The sequence below is a fragment of the Nomia melanderi genome, chromosome 7 (genome assembly GCF_051020985.1).
Source record: "Nomia melanderi isolate GNS246 chromosome 7, iyNomMela1, whole genome shotgun sequence".
In the NCBI taxonomy this organism is placed as follows: domain Eukaryota; kingdom Metazoa; phylum Arthropoda; class Insecta; order Hymenoptera; family Halictidae; genus Nomia; species Nomia melanderi.
In genome coordinates, this window is record NC_135005.1 from 7412309 (window position 1) to 7430334 (window position 18026).

The following is an 18026-nucleotide window of genomic DNA, read 5'->3' on the forward strand; positions in this document are numbered from 1 at the left end:
TTTTGTATTGAGTTGGGAATAATAGAAGTGTAAATTTTGTAGATTAGAAAGTAATGGTTGAATTTTAATGGAGAACTTTGTGATCAAATGTCGATAATGGAAGTTAAATTTCAATTTTGAATGGAAACTTTGTAATCAGCTGTGAATAGTGGAAATTTAAATAGGAACTTTCGAAATTGAATTGAATGTTAAGAAAAATAAATCTTGGATGATATTAATGTGGAATTTCTCGTGTGGGCGTTCAGTTTACGACGATAAAATTCGAGTTTAAACTTCAATGATGGGAACTAAATTATAATGATTGAATTCAGATTCAAAGCTGCGTATATTTTTATAGTTAGTTTCAAATTAAATTTATCCTGATTAAATTCGAAAGGAAATAATTAATTTTAGATTGAAAATCTAAGTTATAATTTCAGTATCGAATGACAATGATTAAATTTCAATTTACATATTAAAGATTCTTAAGAGACCATCGATGATTTTAAAAACAATTAACTATGAGCTTAAATACTTTTATATAAATTATTATAATGGTGAAAACAAGTTCCTTCCATAAATTAATTAATGGCTAACTAGTTAACTGCGTTTGACGGGTATACACGTCATCTTAAAATTCTAAGCGGTTTTCAATTTCAAAAGTTTTAAAAACTTTCAACGATAGACTATTTATTTTTTCAGATAAACATGTAATTCTTCTGTGCATTTGGCCTGCATTTGACGAGTATACACTTCATTATTTGATTTTACTGCCCGCATAATAAGATATTTTTCAAACTAAATTCCATACCTAACGCGTTAATAAATAATAAACACATTACTAAATGTTAGTAGAATTTTGTTAAACCACTGAGATTTTTTCGTAAAATGTGCTTTAATTTGAAACTTACCAATATCTAAACGTGCACTGCAGACCGCTTTACCAGCAGCGTTCTCCGCCACACAGGAAATAGTACCGACATGCGTGCTTCCTGTCTCCGGAATCGTCAGCACCTGTCGATCCCCGCTGACCGACACCAAAAAATCTTTGCCATGGACAGGTCGTTCGTTAAAGAGCCATTGAATCTGAAAATCAGACAATCGATTTGAAATTTTTCATATCAACTTTCCAATTTCATTTGAATTTTATCTTAGAACTTAGTTTTTCATATTTCAACACATTCAATAACACTACCTAACATATATTTTGTATCCACGTAATGAAGATTCGATTCATAATTCCTTAGAAATCATTTTTCTCTAACATTCTCAATTATTAACAAATCTAATTTTGGAAGAAAATTAAATTTTCAATGTTAAAAATTATTCATAGGTTTTTATCAATTACATAAAAGTTTTTAATAATATCTAATATTATCTATTAAGTCCTATAGTATAAAATTCTATGCTTCATTTTAAGATTAACAAAAATGCTTAAGTAAAATTTGACATACGAAAAATTAAAAAATTTCGTTGAGTTACGTCAAAAACGTAGCACACGTAAAAACGACTATACACGTTAAAAACTTTTAAAAATTCGATTCAAAACGACCATAGAAATGCTAAAAACTTTAGAAATTTCACAAATTTTACAAATTTCCTCTGCCGACAAAGTTATTTCCCATAATCTCTAAATTTTCGTCAACTGTATACAATATATCTCACAATATTTCGATTATCAATCAGAATTATAATTGCCGATATCGGTCGATACCTAATCCACAACGATCACACAAAAATATTATTAATTCCGTGATTAAATCCAGTCGCATCACTCAGTTCTCGAAACTATCCGACAAGAAACGCGCACATGAAACGATACCAGTACCTGATCGGCGCGAGTGTCACAGAGAATTCCGCGGAGTTCCTCGTGGTGCGGCTGCAACCGCGAATTTCCACTTCAGGTACATTGTTCCTGTTTAAATATAACCCGGAGCCACAAAATTACTCTTAGTCGGCCACCTCCTGACAGGCTGGCCAACTTCGCGTGCGCCCTATCTTTCACGACACCTTCGGAAAATGGTTCTTGATCTGGCGCCACGATTCGAGGTACCGGGTCTTTCGGTAATTACGCTTTTATCCGCGAATGGGATCGAAGATTTGTGAAGCGCAGATGCGAGGAACGAGACGCGAATGCCAATCAAAACGCAACTAACGATAGAGATCGAGACAAATACTTTCCTCTTTTCAATAAACTCTTCTCGTAATAATTATACGAGTCGCCCAGAAACTAACGTGGTTAAGTCCAGAAAACAAAAATTGAGAAAATTCATGTTTTTTCATACATTGATTTTAAAAATTTGTTCCTTATTAATTTGATCATAAAAGTATATACACTCTTTTTTCAAAGGGTAGACTCTGCAACAATAGAATATTATTTATTTCATTAAAAATTACAAAACCAGGAAATATCAAAAAATGGATTTAACTACATTGGCTTCTGGGCAACTTTATAAACAAATGTTGTGGATATCTCATTTGTAAATAAATATTGAAATAGTTTACCTTATTGATGTTTCTGAGGTATTGAACAAAAATAGTTAATATTGATGTTGTTATTAGTTTCGTTAATTAATTTGGAGTCTATTAGTGTTACTTCTTACTTTGCTTATTTGTTATATAATGAAAATACAAAATTGTGTTAATATTTGATAATGATATTAATTGAACAATATTTTATAGCATACTATTGGTTAGGTAAGCTTTCGTAAACCACTTTATAGTTAGCAATCTTTAAGCTGTTAATCGTAACGATTGTTATTGATTAATAAATAGCAATTAATTAAGTATTCTTCAAAAGATTGTTTGTATTTTATACCAATTTTACAAGTTGATTGACTATGCTTTCATTACTTACCTTCGGCGATGGCTTCCCAACAACGATGCACTCGAATTTTGTAGAGACCCCTTCTGGTACGCTTCTGTCCTCGAATTTTTCCTTGAACGTTGGCGCGATGAGCTTCTCCTCCATTTGCACGAACTCTTCTTTCCTTCGAAAATCGCCCAAAGATCTCACGACCAACCTGGCGAATGCTTTCGCTTTGCCATGAACGTTTGTAGCCTTCACGATGTAATTTCCTCGATCTTCGGGAATCACGGACAAGAATCGAAGCATCCCTGTTCCATCTTCTTTTTGCTGGATCTGAATAATACAACAATCTTAATGCACACCATAATTTCATTGAAGATTCAAGTGGAAATTGTCAAATTCAAATCTTGATTTCCTTAGTTTGTTACGTTCAAATTTAATAATTCCAAATTATTGATTCCTTTTCAAATTACGAATTAAATACAAAAATCATTAACTATATAATATAATATAATATAATATGTTAAAATTTGACTGATTTTAAATTCTTATTTTGTGATAAAACGTGTTTTTTTTCAATTACTAATATATTAAAAATGTACTGATTTAAATTATAAATTTCTAATAAAATGCAATTACTTTTTCAACTACGCATTATTTAAAAAAATTATTGACTGTGAGTGTAATGAATATTCGTAAATAATTACCAAGATTCTTTCGTTTCCGGTGATCTCGCCGCTGTCGGAGAACCACCTGAGTTCCGGTTTCGGTTCTCCAACCACCGCGCAGTCAAATATGGCGTTCTCGCCCTCGGCCACCAACGAGTCCGTCGGAAGTTTTACGAACTTCGGTGGAGAACCGGAAATCAATGTATCTTCGACCTCCGGTCGCGTACCATCCAACTCGTGTGGAATACCAACCGCTGAAACAAAAACATCTTTTTATTAACAATATTCGTTACAATTTAACAGTTATATCATTCCACAAACATTATTATTTTTACAAAATTTCAAATTCTAGAATATTAAAAGTCGTTTACTTTTATTAAAAGTATATTTGTTGAGATCTCAATGAACGTACTAACAAGTGAATTTATATAATTGCAAATTAAAAAATTAAAATAACTTATTCTGACAGCACAGACATATATGGCATTATCCTAATGATAATTTCAAAACATTGACCGATGATTTACTTGTAAATTAAGATAACAGGAGACAAGAAATTTCTTATGGAATGATCTAATGTTTGTATTAATTAATTTCCGCTACTTACGCGTCACTGTTAATTTGCACTGACTAGATGCTTCACCGCCGGAATTAATGGCGACTACTTTGTACACGCCGGCGTCGTCCAGGAAAGCCTCGTGAATCACTAAGGAACACTTGTCGCCTTGGAACAACAGCTGGAAATCGGCGGACTCCTTCACCGGTTGATCGTCGTGGTACCAGATCACCTGCGACAACAGATTTACCAAATTCTTAGGTAATCATTTCTGTTGAAACCAATCCAGACCGTATGCCAACTCTTAAGTTCAAATGCTACATTACAATCAACTACTTCGTTACACAAACATACAACGAAATAATTATATACAAAACAAATTATTGTATAAAGAAAACGAAATTTGCAACAAAAATGTTCATCAAAAACAAACGTTTACCTTCTCAGTTAAAATCAATCTTAAACCGATATTTATTTACTAAGTAAACATTCTAAAATCCCATAACATAACATAACATTTTAATTATTTACTTTAATTTCCTAATATTACAAAATTCGTGTACAACATAAACTACAAAATCTAAAATCCATAATGTAAAATTTAAAATTCATAATCTAGAAAAATAACCGTAGAAACAAAATTTTTTAAATTTTCATGTACAATCCTCTAAGAATTTTCCTACTTAAAGTCACTTCCTCTCCGATCTAAACAATAAGAATACTTACTTCCGGCTCAGGTTGGCCAACAATCACGCAGTCCAAACGAACCGATCTGCCTTCCTGGGCCTTGAGGTCTTTCAGGGGCATTTGTATCTTGGGCACGACGGGCTCCATGTCGCTGCAAGCGAGCTCCGAGTCGCTGGTCTCGTGAGGAAGGCGTCCCTTCACCGATACGTTGCAGGACACGCTCGCTTCCCCCGCCTCGTTTCTAGCGGTGACCACGTAACATCCGGCATCCTTCGCGAACGCCTCCGCGATGATCAAGCTGGCCTGGCCAGCGTCCGTTTGTATCTGAAACAACGGACCCGCGACACCCTGAGCTTTCGCGTTCAGTACTTCCTTTTCCCTTGACGAGCGGTTTGCTCTATTTTGAATTCGACGCGTGCAAGTCGCTAAAAATACCGGGGATGCCCGGGAAAGGCTCAAGGAAGGAATCGTTAGAGCCAGTGGGGACACGAGGACACGTTGCGCACTTATGAAAGACTTCTCGCCGATTTCGTTACACCAGGATCGATGACACTGGATGTATCTGTGTTTTGGTTGTTTTCGTACTTATGTGTTGCACGGGTTGCCTCTGGTTTTAAGAAATTGAATGTTAATGGTAATAGTGATGATAAAGATAATAATGATGGTAATAATAGAATATTAATGATAATGGTAGTAGTAATAATAAGAATAATGAAATATTAATAATAATGGTAGTAATAGTGATAATAATAATAAAATATTAATGATAGTAGTGATACTAATGGTAATAGTAATAAAATATTAATAATAGTAGTAGTGATAATGATAATAATAATGGAATATTAATAACGATTTGTAATCTTAAATGAATACTAATTAAGACCGAACCCAAATGACTGACCAGCGTGACCTTCAATTGGGAAATAAAGATTGTCCGTATATGTAAGTACTGTTTCTGTTAGATCATGTGTAGAAAAATATTTTTGATGGAAGACTTTTCGATTTCATTAGATCAAGTCTGATAATACTTGTGTTTTTTTTTATTTACATATGAAGAATTTTCAGGTGACTGTAACTTTGTGTAAATATTTTCAAAGATAGTAAATGGAAGTTGTGGACTCAAATTGTCATGTCTATATAATTAATAGACGTAAATTGGAATTTTGGAAAATTAATTTTTTCGTTTCTATTGTTAATCGTATTGAAAATAATATTTGTTTTACGTGATATGATAAATGTTACCTTTATATTCATAGTTTCTTCGATCGGTTTTCCATCATGGTACCAAGTCATCGTCGGCAACGGGTTTCCGGTCGCTTGACATTCGAGCTTCACCCTCTGACCTGCTCTGCCCATCGCATTTGATAAAGGCGTCACGAAACGTGGTTTCTCTGTGTTACTTACTGGACCTAGAATTGTCAAAATGAAACATTGTTAAAACAAATATAATATTTCGTTACTTTAAAAATGTCAAAAAATGTTAAACATTAAAAATCAAAACTATTTACATGAAAAACAAAAATCATTAAAAATTAAAGATAAAAAATAAATAAGTTAGTAAAGATTCATACAGAAAGAAAGCAGTCACACAATATTCAAGTAATTCACAATTGAAGTGTCATATTTAAATGAAACGTATTAATCCTTTGCGAAATTTTCATATTTGAAACATTAAGTCGCGAATAAATGATTTAATTACTCAAGCGACAAGAGATCAGTATGTAGTTTCCACTTCTATCGTTTAAGCAATCAATATATAATTTAGCTTCATCTGTTGAAAGTTTTGTCTGTTTCAAAAAATCTTTGTCCGCAAAAGGTTAATCGAAAGGAATATATGATTACAAAGTATATATAAATAAGATTCTCACTTTGTACATCGAGAGAGGCTGATGTAGAAGCGTGGCCCAGTCGATTCGATGCTTTACAAGTGTAAGTAGCCTTGTCCTCGAGGAACACTTCATCAAATTTCAATACAGCTTCACCGTTGTTGTAAGTGATAACGTAATCTGGAGAATTATCGATGTTCGTTTCGTTCTTGTACCACTGTACCGTTGGCAGAGGATTGCCTTCAACGACGCAATCCATTTTATGAGAGGAGCCTTCCGTTACCACTGATGCCAACAATTCCTTTACGAAAACGGGGGGGCTCGGTTGCTCTTCCGGTGCAGTTTCTAAAAATTATAAAAACAATGTAAATAAGTATTACCCATTTATTTCAATTTTCTATTTATTCCTTTTCTAATTTACAATATTATTAGTTTACTAATAATACTGTTATCTTTTTTAATTCAAATGTACAATATTCTACTATTATATTATCATACTATTAAACATTTATAATATGTATAATAAAATAAAATAATCTTTTCTAAAAATCTTAACAAAATTTTCATTTCATTGCTTAACGACTGTTTCGGAAAAGTGAATTTACAGAAATATCAATGTAAAATATGATAAAATTATACAGTAGGAATTATAATATATATTTTTACAAAATATATTAATTATTCCATATAAATAAATTACATTCCAGTGGTTAAATATTTATATGCAATTTCGTGGTAAATGTCACCTCGTAATGGCACTGAAAGCAACGAACTAACCTTTGACAGTCAACGTGGCAGAAGTCTCGGTCGAACCAGCTATATTAAACGCCCTGCAAGTGTACTTGGCAGAGTCTTCGGCGAAAGTTTCCTCTATTGTCAACGTGCAAAGGCCGTGAAGGTAAGTCGTCAAGTAGTCAGGGTTATTTAAAATTGAAATCCCATCCTTGTACCAAACCACTTCTGGCAAGGGGTGGCCCACGAGAGTGCATTGGAACGTGAACTTCTCACCCTCTTGAACTGTCGCGTCGTTCAGAGGAATAGTAAACTCTGGAGCCAACAGTGGCGTATGCTCAATTTGCACTTTTTCGTAGATATTCTCGTGAGACTCTTCTGGCACGATTTTCTTTGATGGACTAGCTTCGCGTTCGAATGCGGGGACCGTTTCTTCGATTTCCGTCTAAAATCATTATTATTTGTCATTTTATCCAAATAATTTTTGTGAAATAATATTTGACGACAACTGGGGTAGATTAAAAATATATTTCCTACATTATAGATTTTCTTGTTATAATTGCAACAAGAAGATTGTTTAAAGTCTACTAAATATATTTCTTTTACTTTTAGCTTTTCAAACTTTAAGTTTTATTTTTTAAATTTTACTTCCAACTTTTTCCTTAAAGCAAGAAATGAATGCGTCAGTAGTTTCTTGGTTCAATCTTTAGTTTTACTATTTATTACATTTTTATGCTTAATTTAACTCCTGTTTCTTTGAAATGCTTCAGGAATTTTGATTTTGTGTAAAGGTTCTCAATCTAATCATTAATATTAACCCATAACCGTTGATAACTTTCTATTAACTCTTTGCGGACAAGACTGTGTTGAACTTCTAACATTTCCTTTCATAATAAAACTGAAATTATGCAACGAAGTTTTAAATACTAAAAGAAATAAAAACCACATATCAGTCTCTCGTTAGTTGAATAATTAAATTATTCCTTCGCAATTTTCGAGTTTAGATATCGAAGCTCGAAGTCGCCATTACGACGATATTCGACCGCAAAGTGTTAATACATTTACAATTATGTCTTTGTAAATGATTCAAACGATTTAGTAAAATATTACCTTCTGCAAAATATGTATTTCTTTAGTGGTAATGGCGGAAGTGACCGTTTCCTTTACGAAACTTTCGTCGGTAGTTTCCAGTTTCTCTGTTTGAGCAGATACTGAGCACAACGGCGCACTTGGAATCGTTTGAGCTTCTCTTTCTTCTTTCAATTTCTTCGCTTCTGTCGTTGCTTTCTCCAATGTTTCAGCTGCAAGCTTCTCCGCGATTTTCCTTGCGTTCTCAGCTTCCTGTCTGGCTGCTTCTGCTGCGGCCATTTCGAGTTTAGCTGCCAGCAACTTCTCATCCGTTTCCTTTTTCTCGATCCGTAGCTTCTCTCGAATATCCTCGGCGTTTTTCAAATTTTCCATCAGCGTTCGCAGCTCGGAGGAGACGACTGAAAACGAGTCGAGCATTTGGCGATTCTCGAGTATCACCTCGTTGAACTGAGGCAGCCTTTCCGTTCCTAATTCAAAGCAGTAATTATAGTGTTGTTAATATTTTTTTCATTTTCTTAGTTTTATTATTATAGTATAGTTGTAGTATTGTTATAGTATTGTTACAGTATTATTATAGTCGTATTAGCTTCGTTACCATAGTAAGTATATAACCAACAATTATAGAAATGTAAAGCAAATTGATCTTTTTAGGAAAAATATTTACATGAAAATCAGAGTTTAATAATGTCAACGGAAAAAGTTAATTTCAAACAAGTAAATGAAGATTAGGCAATTTTTATCGAAAGGACAAAATGAATAAGCATTTTTCAGTAAGTGATTAAAATTAAATTAAAATGTATCAAATGACTTTTTGATACAGATAATAATGTAATTAAAGAGTATATATAGAAAGTAAATAAATTTCTTTTAATTATGAAGTTTTTAAATAGCTATTGTTATTTATCTACCGAAAACAATAGTCGACAGCTCTTTCAGTTTCTCAATTCTTTGTTCCTGTATCTCCTCGCCCGGTTTCAGGTAATTTTCCATTTCTCGAAGAAGCTCCATCGCGTCGTCCGGCGTTTTCACCGTGGTCGCTTTTCTCGCGATCACCATTAACAGTTTGCTACCATTTCTATTCCATTCCTTAGCTTCCTCCAAAAGTATGAAATACTCGACACTTAAATTCATTCGTCTTTTCGTTTCTTCAACCTTCGCCTTGAAGTTTCTCCATCGTTCCCTCAACGAAGAAATATCGTTCGCGATTTCCGGTGTTAAAAGTGTTATCGACTCCTCAGTTGTTTTCACGAAAGTCTCAATTCTTTCTTCCAGAATCTAAAAACAATCGTGTACCCCTTAAATATTAAATAGTTATTTGTTAAAGATGAAAAATTATTCATGTACATATATCTGTCTTTAGGCATTTTCCATAATTCTTTACTTACCAAATTTTTAATAATATTCCAAACGAAGCAGAACAAAAATTTCGAATATTACTAACTGGTATTGTTTATATAATTAAAAACAATAATACATAATCTTGATTTAAAAAGAGCTAATCAAGCAAAACTGATCCGTGAACTCAATTTTTAAAATTAAAAATTAATTCTAATAGTGTGATGTTGATATGAAAATTCGTATAAAAAAATAGTTATTCAAACTTTCGCAGTCTAATGATAATTTGAAAAATTACATAAATAAATAGATGGATAAATAAATGAATAGAAAAATAAATACATATATAAGAAAAATACATGAATTAATAAATAGATAGATAATTAAATAGATAAATAAATTCGTAAATAAGTGAATAGATAAATTACAGATAATAAAGAAATGCTTACCGAGACAGTCTTCTCGAATTGCACGAATGAACTCGCAACAGCTTTAGCTGTTTGAAGATTTTCCCCTATTCTAGCATCCACATTCTTCAAATGATCGCTTAGATCGCGTAGTTCACTGTGAATCTTTTCCAGATCCTCGACAAAAATACAGGTCCGTCGATGTTCTTCGATGTTCTCAATCTGGCGCTCGCAATTAGTTAAATCGAATTCTAATGTCATCATGGCTCGTTCCAATTTCTCGATATCCTGGACGCCAGCTTCCAATGGTTCTTGTCGCCGGATTCTAACTGTCACTTCTTGTATCTTGCTCTTCAGCTGGCTCAGCCTTTCGTTAATGCATTTTCGCTTCGTGGTCAGCTCGCTTGAAATGGTTTCTATTTCGATTAAGTTCTTTAAGGACATAACTTGCTCTGCTTGGACTTTCAACTGGTCGATATCACGTTTGAGCTTGAAAAAATTTATCATAATATTAACGTGTTGTATAACGTATATATAATAACGTATATTTTTGTTTTAGTAATTTGAAGCATATATTGAAACTTTTTGATATTCTATTTCAAATATTTATTTCAGATATTTTTTGATTTATTTTCTTCAATGAAACTGAATCGATAAAAGAGATTACATAAAGATAAATTTTAGAACGCAATAATATTATCAAGTAATCGAGATATTTTAATGTTTTACCTCGTCCATATTTTGAAATACAGAAATCATTGAATCCAAAAGAAATTCGTAGTCTCGAGCCGTTGTACGTAGATCTTGCTGCATCTGTTGAAGCCTCTTTAGGATCTCTTCGGTAATTTGACTTTCTCCTATTCAGACAATTTTATTCGGTACAGAAGCATACGTAATCTTTAACAATTAAAAATAATTAAATTATTAATTGCATACCTTTTTGATCTAAAGAAATCATGCTTGCAATTCTAGAATCCAATTCGTTCGCAGACTTGTTCAATTCAGAGGGAACTCGCATTTTCGAATTTTGTAGATCCTGAAGGATCACCGATGTCTCGGAGGACAGAGTCCTTATTATTGGATATAATTGGTCGCTGAACTTGATTACCGTTTCTAATGTCTGCACAGGTTAAGAATACAGTAATAACAATGTAGTAAAGTTTTATATATTTGAACATATAGCTTTTTTACCTTTGTGCTTTCTTCGATTCTTCGTTCATACTTGATACGTTTCTCTATCAAAATCTCGTTGGTGATTCTCTTCAACTGTAACTGTCTGTTAGCGAACTTATCTAGGAGAGTCTGAACGCATAAGCAAGCTCTGTGTACATCCAAATAAGGGTCGTCGATCTGAAAAATAATTCATTTTACCAGTAACAGTATTAAATCATAATTTTCACAATAAAATAAAAAACACAATGACTTTTCTTTTCATGCACGTATCATTTATTTATATGTTAATATGCTTTTTGTATTAAAACTACTTCGAGTTGCTGGTAATATCAGTGAGAAAAAGGTTCTAGTGCAAAGGATTAATATCATGATAGCAACGGTAAGCAGGAGCGTCACACGTATGTGACGTATGTTATGTGATGTAAATTATTTTAACTAATCCAACAGGCTCAGTTCGAAAAATCATAAACAACTGACCTTCACAGCTGCGTCCAAGAACGCCTTTCCATTTCCGGTCATCTTTGAGTAAAGGGACTGCAGATGGTCCCATCGTCTTTCAATCTCCTCGACTTTCATCGCCATGTCGGCTGGTCTCGTCAACTCGCTTTCCACCGATTCGATCTCCCTAGTCAATTCCTCCACGTCCAAATGGAACTGCAAATAAAGGCTGCCCAGCTCGATCCTCTTAGCAATTAGGTGTCTCGTGCTCGTCCAAAAGTTTAAAAGCTCCGCAGCCTTCGATTTCAACTCCAATTTCTGCAATTCCTCCAGCCTATCCGCCACAGGAAGTATTTCGAACTCCAAATGCTGCACATCGTCAGTCCTTTGATCGAGATCGCTTAAGAGCTGCCGATGCAACCGGCAGAAATCCTTGGCCATCGCCACGTCGCTGCCCATATCTTGATGGCCCTGCAGGAAAGCGTCTGGTATGCTCGCCAGCCATTTTCGTAGCTCGTCGTGTTTCGCCAGGAACATGTTTATGATCCTCGATATCTCGAGATTCTCCTCCTCGTGGGCGGTGCACCGCTCCATCAGCTTGATCTTGCGGTTCTCCAGTTCTTCTACCATGCGCTTTACGCCCTGAGGAATGAAAGGGACAGGCGGAAACTGAGAAACGACGTTGCAACTTTGGGTAGATGATGCAGTTGTTGTTTTGGGGATTGTTGTCAGTTTCGGTGAGTTTATTTTGAAAGTTGTGCGAATTACGAGAGAGTTCAGAGGTTTAATAGGTGGTTTAAGTAGATTATAGATAATAAATGGATAGACAGTAAATTGTTAGATGTGTATTAGATAATTATATAGTAGAAAACTGAGATACTAGATAGTTAGATAATTAGATAGTAGAAGACTGAGATACTAGATAGATAGATAATTGATAGTTGGATAGTACATAGCTAAGATAGTAAATAAATAAGATATTAGATAAAAAGATAATTGATAGTTAAACAATAGATAAGCTAAGATAGTAAATATATAGAGAGATTTAGATAGAGGTAGTTAGATAATAGACGACTAGAAAAAGATTTAATCATTATTACTGTCAAGGATTCACTTTCCAAGACAAGAAGAAAAGGAAATTCTCATAAATAGAAATTAATTCTAAGTAAAAAGAATTAATGACTAATCTAAATAACTCTATTTAATCTTTCAAATTAACCTCAGCTCCAGGCGCTCCCCTTCCTGTGATGTCGAGGAGAGCGTATCCCTCCGCCAAAGGCTTCGAGGTCACATCTTCTATGGTGGTAACTGTCTGAGCATGGAAACGGGCTAATCGGGCCGAATATAGGGGATGTTCTGTTGTCACCAACTGAATCTCAAGCTGATCCAATTTCGTAATGGCCTACGTAAGAAACATTCTACTAAGACGATTTTATATAAAAATTTAAAAAACATCTATGATAAATAAATCTGTTCTTATGCATTTCATTATTTTAATATATAAAATTCGTAAATTTGTATTGAACATTATTTTTCTACTTTTTTCAGTAATTCGACAGTATAAGTTTTAACGAAATTAAATATTGCGGTCCGATATTCACCGATCGAGCCGAATCGAAAAACGCCACGGCCCTGTTCAACAACGACTCGTACTGGTCTAAATCGTTCACATAATCGGCCGCAGCGCCGAGGATAGCATAAGCTTGTTCTGTCGCTTGTTCGCCAGCGAAGTGTCCTGAGGACACTAATCGTTCGGTCGACTTCGTTATCTTGATCGATCTGTCTTGAAATTCCTGCAAAGTGAATATTTTAACGATTTATAAAATAAGCAAATTCCTATTAACTAGTACCTTTATTAGATAGTTATAATTAAATCGTAAATAAAATTCGTCTTTCTTGTGTAAAACCGAATTTCAAATAAAGACATTATTCTCCATTTTCGATTTATATTTAAGCTATGTTAACACTATTATCTGATAGTAAATGAATTCAACAGAATTAAATAGATTATTATAATACTATTAAATACTATTAAATAAATATATATAATATTATAGAAATACCTTCGCTTCAGCTTGTAACTTCTTCAATTCGAACAGAAGTAATTCCGCACTCGACGCGGAATCACCGAGTTGATCGCAGCTGCTCGATAGAGCAGCGATCCTGTCGTTCAAGATCTCTTCAAGATCGCGTAAATCGGTAGCTAGCAGAGCTAGAGCCAGGCATTGCTCCAACTGAGTCTTGCGACTGCGATACGATGTCTCGATCAATTGTCTTCTGTCGTGGAGCTCCTCCAACCACCTTTCAACTTTTATCACGGCTGAGAAATGCAAAGAAAGTATTTCACATCTCTAACCAAAAACATTAAAAAATAAAGATTAAATAGGTACTTTTATTTACATAATCCTACTCGCACCGTTCATTCTGTACAACTATCTGATTATAATTAATCGAATCGTGTACCGTTATCTACTGAAATTCTTTTCAATATCAAATTCATCTGAAACTACAATATCCGGAAGCTTAAAATAATTTCAGATTCATATTCGTTATATAAAAATCCACGAAAATTGCTCATTAATTATTATCAGAACATATGAATATTTATTCAAATTCACAGCTGTAGAAATAAGTTTATATAAATGAACATTAAACAAAATTTAAAGCTCTTTACTAAAGACTCTAATCTATCTGTAATAACACCTCTGTTCCGGCACGGTTTATTTGGTTAAGATACATATCATAAAAAAAACAACAGCTCAACGACCTAAACCCGAGCGCACAGCCACCGGTAGCTTTGCAGGTCAGAAAGGATAACGTACCCCCTACCTCCACTACTAGTAATGTGAGCGTAGGTTTAAAAACTATAACTAGCAACACCCCGAGCGTTTTAGCCTTCTGATTTGTCACTAAGGACACCGCTCTATCTCAGTATTTTTATATATAGAGAGAGACATTAAGAGACAAGACAGACAGACATACATCACAAGTTCATAACAATCACGCTGTACTCACTGGACAACACACACACTTTAACTTTGTAAACATATACACATTCCTTTCACTCAATATTAAACAAATACAGCCCACTATCGAACGAGAAAAGGAGAAGCCTTTTTTTCATCACATCTATTTCACACAAGGTTAATTCGACGTGTGAAAGTGTTACGCCACGTCCACTAATACTGCCTAGACAGCGTGCACGAACAACCTCTATGCTATTAAATTACAAAATAATTTCATTAACATGAATGCCGCGCGATTTCATACAGCAAAATTCACAAAATGGGGCAAATATAATATTAAATCATTTGAACGAATTGCATTTTTATTATTGCACGTTCATCTACCTGAATGTCACCGCATTAGATAGCATTATTTACAGTACAGAAATGTCTTCAAATAATCATCGTTTAATTGAGCGAACTATAGTAATTCGATTTGGATCACCGGTGACCTCCATGGCATTCAACTTGTTCAAATTTCGAAACATTCTTAGATTAGTTGCAACTGTGAACGCATAAAATTCCGCAGTCTACGAATCACAGAGCCCAGTTGTTTACTTCAATCCGTACTTCAAGCGGCACAGTGGAACGTGTCGGCACGCGAAAGGCAAACATCAGTTATGTCATCGATTAAATAAAAGCGAAAGGGAACGTTGGTGCGATGAAAACACTGACATTGATCGCGATTATACGTTTGTCCAGCGGGTAACATTAATTACGGCCGCTCACCGTGATCAGCTTCCAGTTTAATTCTGTCTGGCCTGGAGTCCAAGGAGCCTTCATTCGCGATCTCCTTCAGTCTGTCCAATAAGCTCTTTCCCTCCTGCAGGGCGCCCCTCAACGCCTCCAACATGTTCTTCCGAAGATCCTGGATCTTCGTCAGGAAATTCTTCACTGCCTCGATTTCGATCGGTAGCAGCGTGTCGTTGCACGTCATCTCGAGGGCCCTCATGCTTTCTCGACACTCTTCCGCGCGGCTGTAAGAAAGTGGCCGTTTTTTTTCAGTAATTGAACTGAATTCTCTGAATTTATCTGAATTCTTAATCCACTATAATTTCCTTCGCAAAAGCTCATCCTATTTATTCATAATTATTAGAAATCGTCAAATTTATTCATAATATTTGCTGCTTATAGAATTCCTAATCTTCGATTCTCATAAAATTAACCCTCTATAAGCCGAATTTGTTTTCGTGATTATGAGAAATATATATAGTATAAAATTTAGAAGTAGTTAACGAATAAAATACTATACCATTGGAACAATACGTTGCAGTCGAGGATCTGTTTCCGGCGCTCCAGGAGCTCGTTTACGTCGTGCCAAGCTTGGCCCAAAGTTTCCGCCATCGCTGCGTAAACTTCCGCCCTTGGCCTTTGATTCGAAATCAGCTGATCAGCCTGTCTAAGCAATTCCTCCACCGGGCTCTGTTTGCTCTGAATAACAAAAATAATTTCGTCAGAATATTCATCAACTTTCGATTGTTCCCACGTTCATGTCATCAAAGTCAGTGTAGGAACCAGTGTTCCAAGAGACTGTGAACAAGCAGCTTTTACCTATGAGAGCTGATAATAACGAAACTATCATTCCTTCAGCAAAAGTTTTGAATGTCATTGATGCTGTGCAAACCAATCTAGTTTGCTATATACACTTCCGATATTTTCTTTAATTCCCAAATGATATTTAAATCCTTTGATGACGAATATTCAGTGTACTTGTTTACGTTCTTACCTGTAATCGAAGCAGAACTTCGTCGTGTGCACTCGAAAGCTCAGTAGCTTCTTCGACCGAGGCGCCGAGCTTCGTTAATTCCGGCTGGACTTCCAGTACCTTCAGCCTGAGCCATTCGCCGCTCTAAATGAGGCAAAAGAGCAAAAGCTCGTTAATGCGGTTCGGTAAAAAGAAAAATATAACTATTATTGTTTCAATTTGTAAATCAATGTGAAAAAATACGTGCTTTATCCATAAGATTCTCTTAATTAAAATGCCTTAAATAAGTATATAGAAATAACATTGCTCAACAAGTTTTGCTCGAGTTTCTTTTTAATTAAACTTCAGTCAAATGTATATTTATATTACTCATTTCAATCAACAATTTTTTATCATTTTTCTCAGAGCATTTATTTAGTTATAATGTTTCATAAATTGCAATAAAAACGTTGCATCGAGCATGATCGAGGAGATTTATGACATCGTTTTCGTTCCGATTTCCAAAAAAGGCAATTTCATATGGGATAATATTTACAAGTGATTTTCCATCGCGAGTTTGTAAAAGGCAATAATGGCACACCGACGCGCAGTAGTAAACGTTCTGTCGATACCTTTTACGGGATTATACGCAATGATCCAAAAACGGAGTGATCATCGGAGTCCAGTCGGGAAATCGGGACGAGTGATTTTATTCAGATCTCGGATAGCATCGGCCAAACATGACGACGGAATGCGCAAATTGCCTTCTACAATCTATCTGGGGCAAGTTGAAACACCTTCGGTCTGACATGCTTCAATAGATTTTTCTTTGAATCGTTTGAATCAATTGTTCAATGAAGATACCGAAAAATTTGTGGACAATAGGGAGAAGATGGATTTCACTAATTGAATGATATCGAGTACTCATAGATTTTCTATAGATTCTTGATAGAATTATAGATTCTTTCGTAAATGCTAAATAATATATTATGAAACATTTTCTATTAGTGACGTGCATCAATTATTAAGTTTTGAAAAGTACTAATTTGTTAAAATAATTAACTTATTATAAATCTGAAATTATAGCTTCTTTAAATTAGTAATAAAAATATGAAGGATAGCAAAAATGATAATTATTCGCTAATTGATATTTATTTATTACTTAACGATGATTGAAAACAATTATTTTATTTTGATTATTATGTTTTCAATAACTTTTGTATACTTTTATTACTAATTTTTTAAATGTTTATAATTTCATATTTATAATAAAGTAATTATTACTAATTATTACTTTTTATAAAGAAATGTTCATTGAATTCAATGCACAAATGAATGAATATTAACTCTATTAACTCTATTAAATACCGTGCAGGTTTTTCTATTTCCATGAGTTCTAATTTTTGATGATTCTAAAATATCTAAAATCTACCAACTTTCTAAGAAAAATATTTGACAAAAAGCACCCAGAATATTCAGCACATAATACCATATTGTTTTCTACCAATAAAGCAATGTTGAAAGATGAAAGAAATTTTAGAAACAAATAGAACAGTCTAGCTCCTTGTTCCCAGTGTCTATTTCAAATCGTTTCAGAAAGCGAAATGTAAGCGAGCACCGAGAAACCATCGCAGCGAG

The 18026-nt window shown here is 34.2% G+C and overlaps 1 protein-coding gene and 1 long non-coding RNA gene across 21 annotated transcripts in view; one reads left to right on the top strand and one right to left on the bottom strand.

The window, feature by feature from the left end:
- The window catches only part of sls (sallimus), a 237073-nt gene that overhangs the window by 174432 nt on the left and 44615 nt on the right, over positions 1-18026 (bottom strand). For 18 of the 20 annotated variants that reach the window (XM_076369145.1, XM_076369150.1, XM_076369148.1 and 15 more), the window contains 21 exons: positions 16431-16553; positions 15957-16135; positions 15434-15681; positions 13763-14019; positions 13301-13492; positions 12919-13101; positions 11739-12341; positions 11280-11438; positions 11025-11208; positions 10818-10945; positions 10131-10577; positions 9255-9621; positions 8368-8813; positions 7303-7702; positions 6568-6870; positions 5942-6108; positions 4739-5023; positions 4064-4244; positions 3496-3710; positions 2837-3121; positions 891-1065 (listed from right to left, as the gene is read on the bottom strand). In XM_076369145.1, coding sequence (XP_076225260.1) covers positions 891-1065; positions 2837-3121; positions 3496-3710; positions 4064-4244; positions 4739-5023; positions 5942-6108; positions 6568-6870; positions 7303-7702; positions 8368-8813; positions 9255-9621; positions 10131-10577; positions 10818-10945; positions 11025-11208; positions 11280-11438; positions 11739-12341; positions 12919-13101; positions 13301-13492; positions 13763-14019; positions 15434-15681; positions 15957-16135; positions 16431-16553 — 5527 coding nt within the window. Of the gene's footprint in view, positions 1-890; positions 1066-1693; positions 1976-2836; positions 3122-3495; positions 3711-4063; positions 4245-4738; positions 5024-5941; positions 6109-6567; positions 6871-7302; positions 7703-8367; positions 8814-9254; positions 9622-10130; positions 10578-10817; positions 10946-11024; positions 11209-11279; positions 11439-11738; positions 12342-12918; positions 13102-13300; positions 13493-13762; positions 14020-15433; positions 15682-15956; positions 16136-16430; positions 16554-18026 lie in introns of those variants that run through there. The other 2 variants (XM_076369157.1, XM_076369158.1) reach the window with 2 other exon arrangements.
- LOC143174723 (uncharacterized) lies at positions 5260-6105 on the top strand. Its single transcript, XR_012998968.1, has 3 exons — positions 5260-5333; positions 5581-5641; positions 5956-6105. It is a non-coding gene; the product is annotated as an uncharacterized LOC143174723 (long non-coding RNA).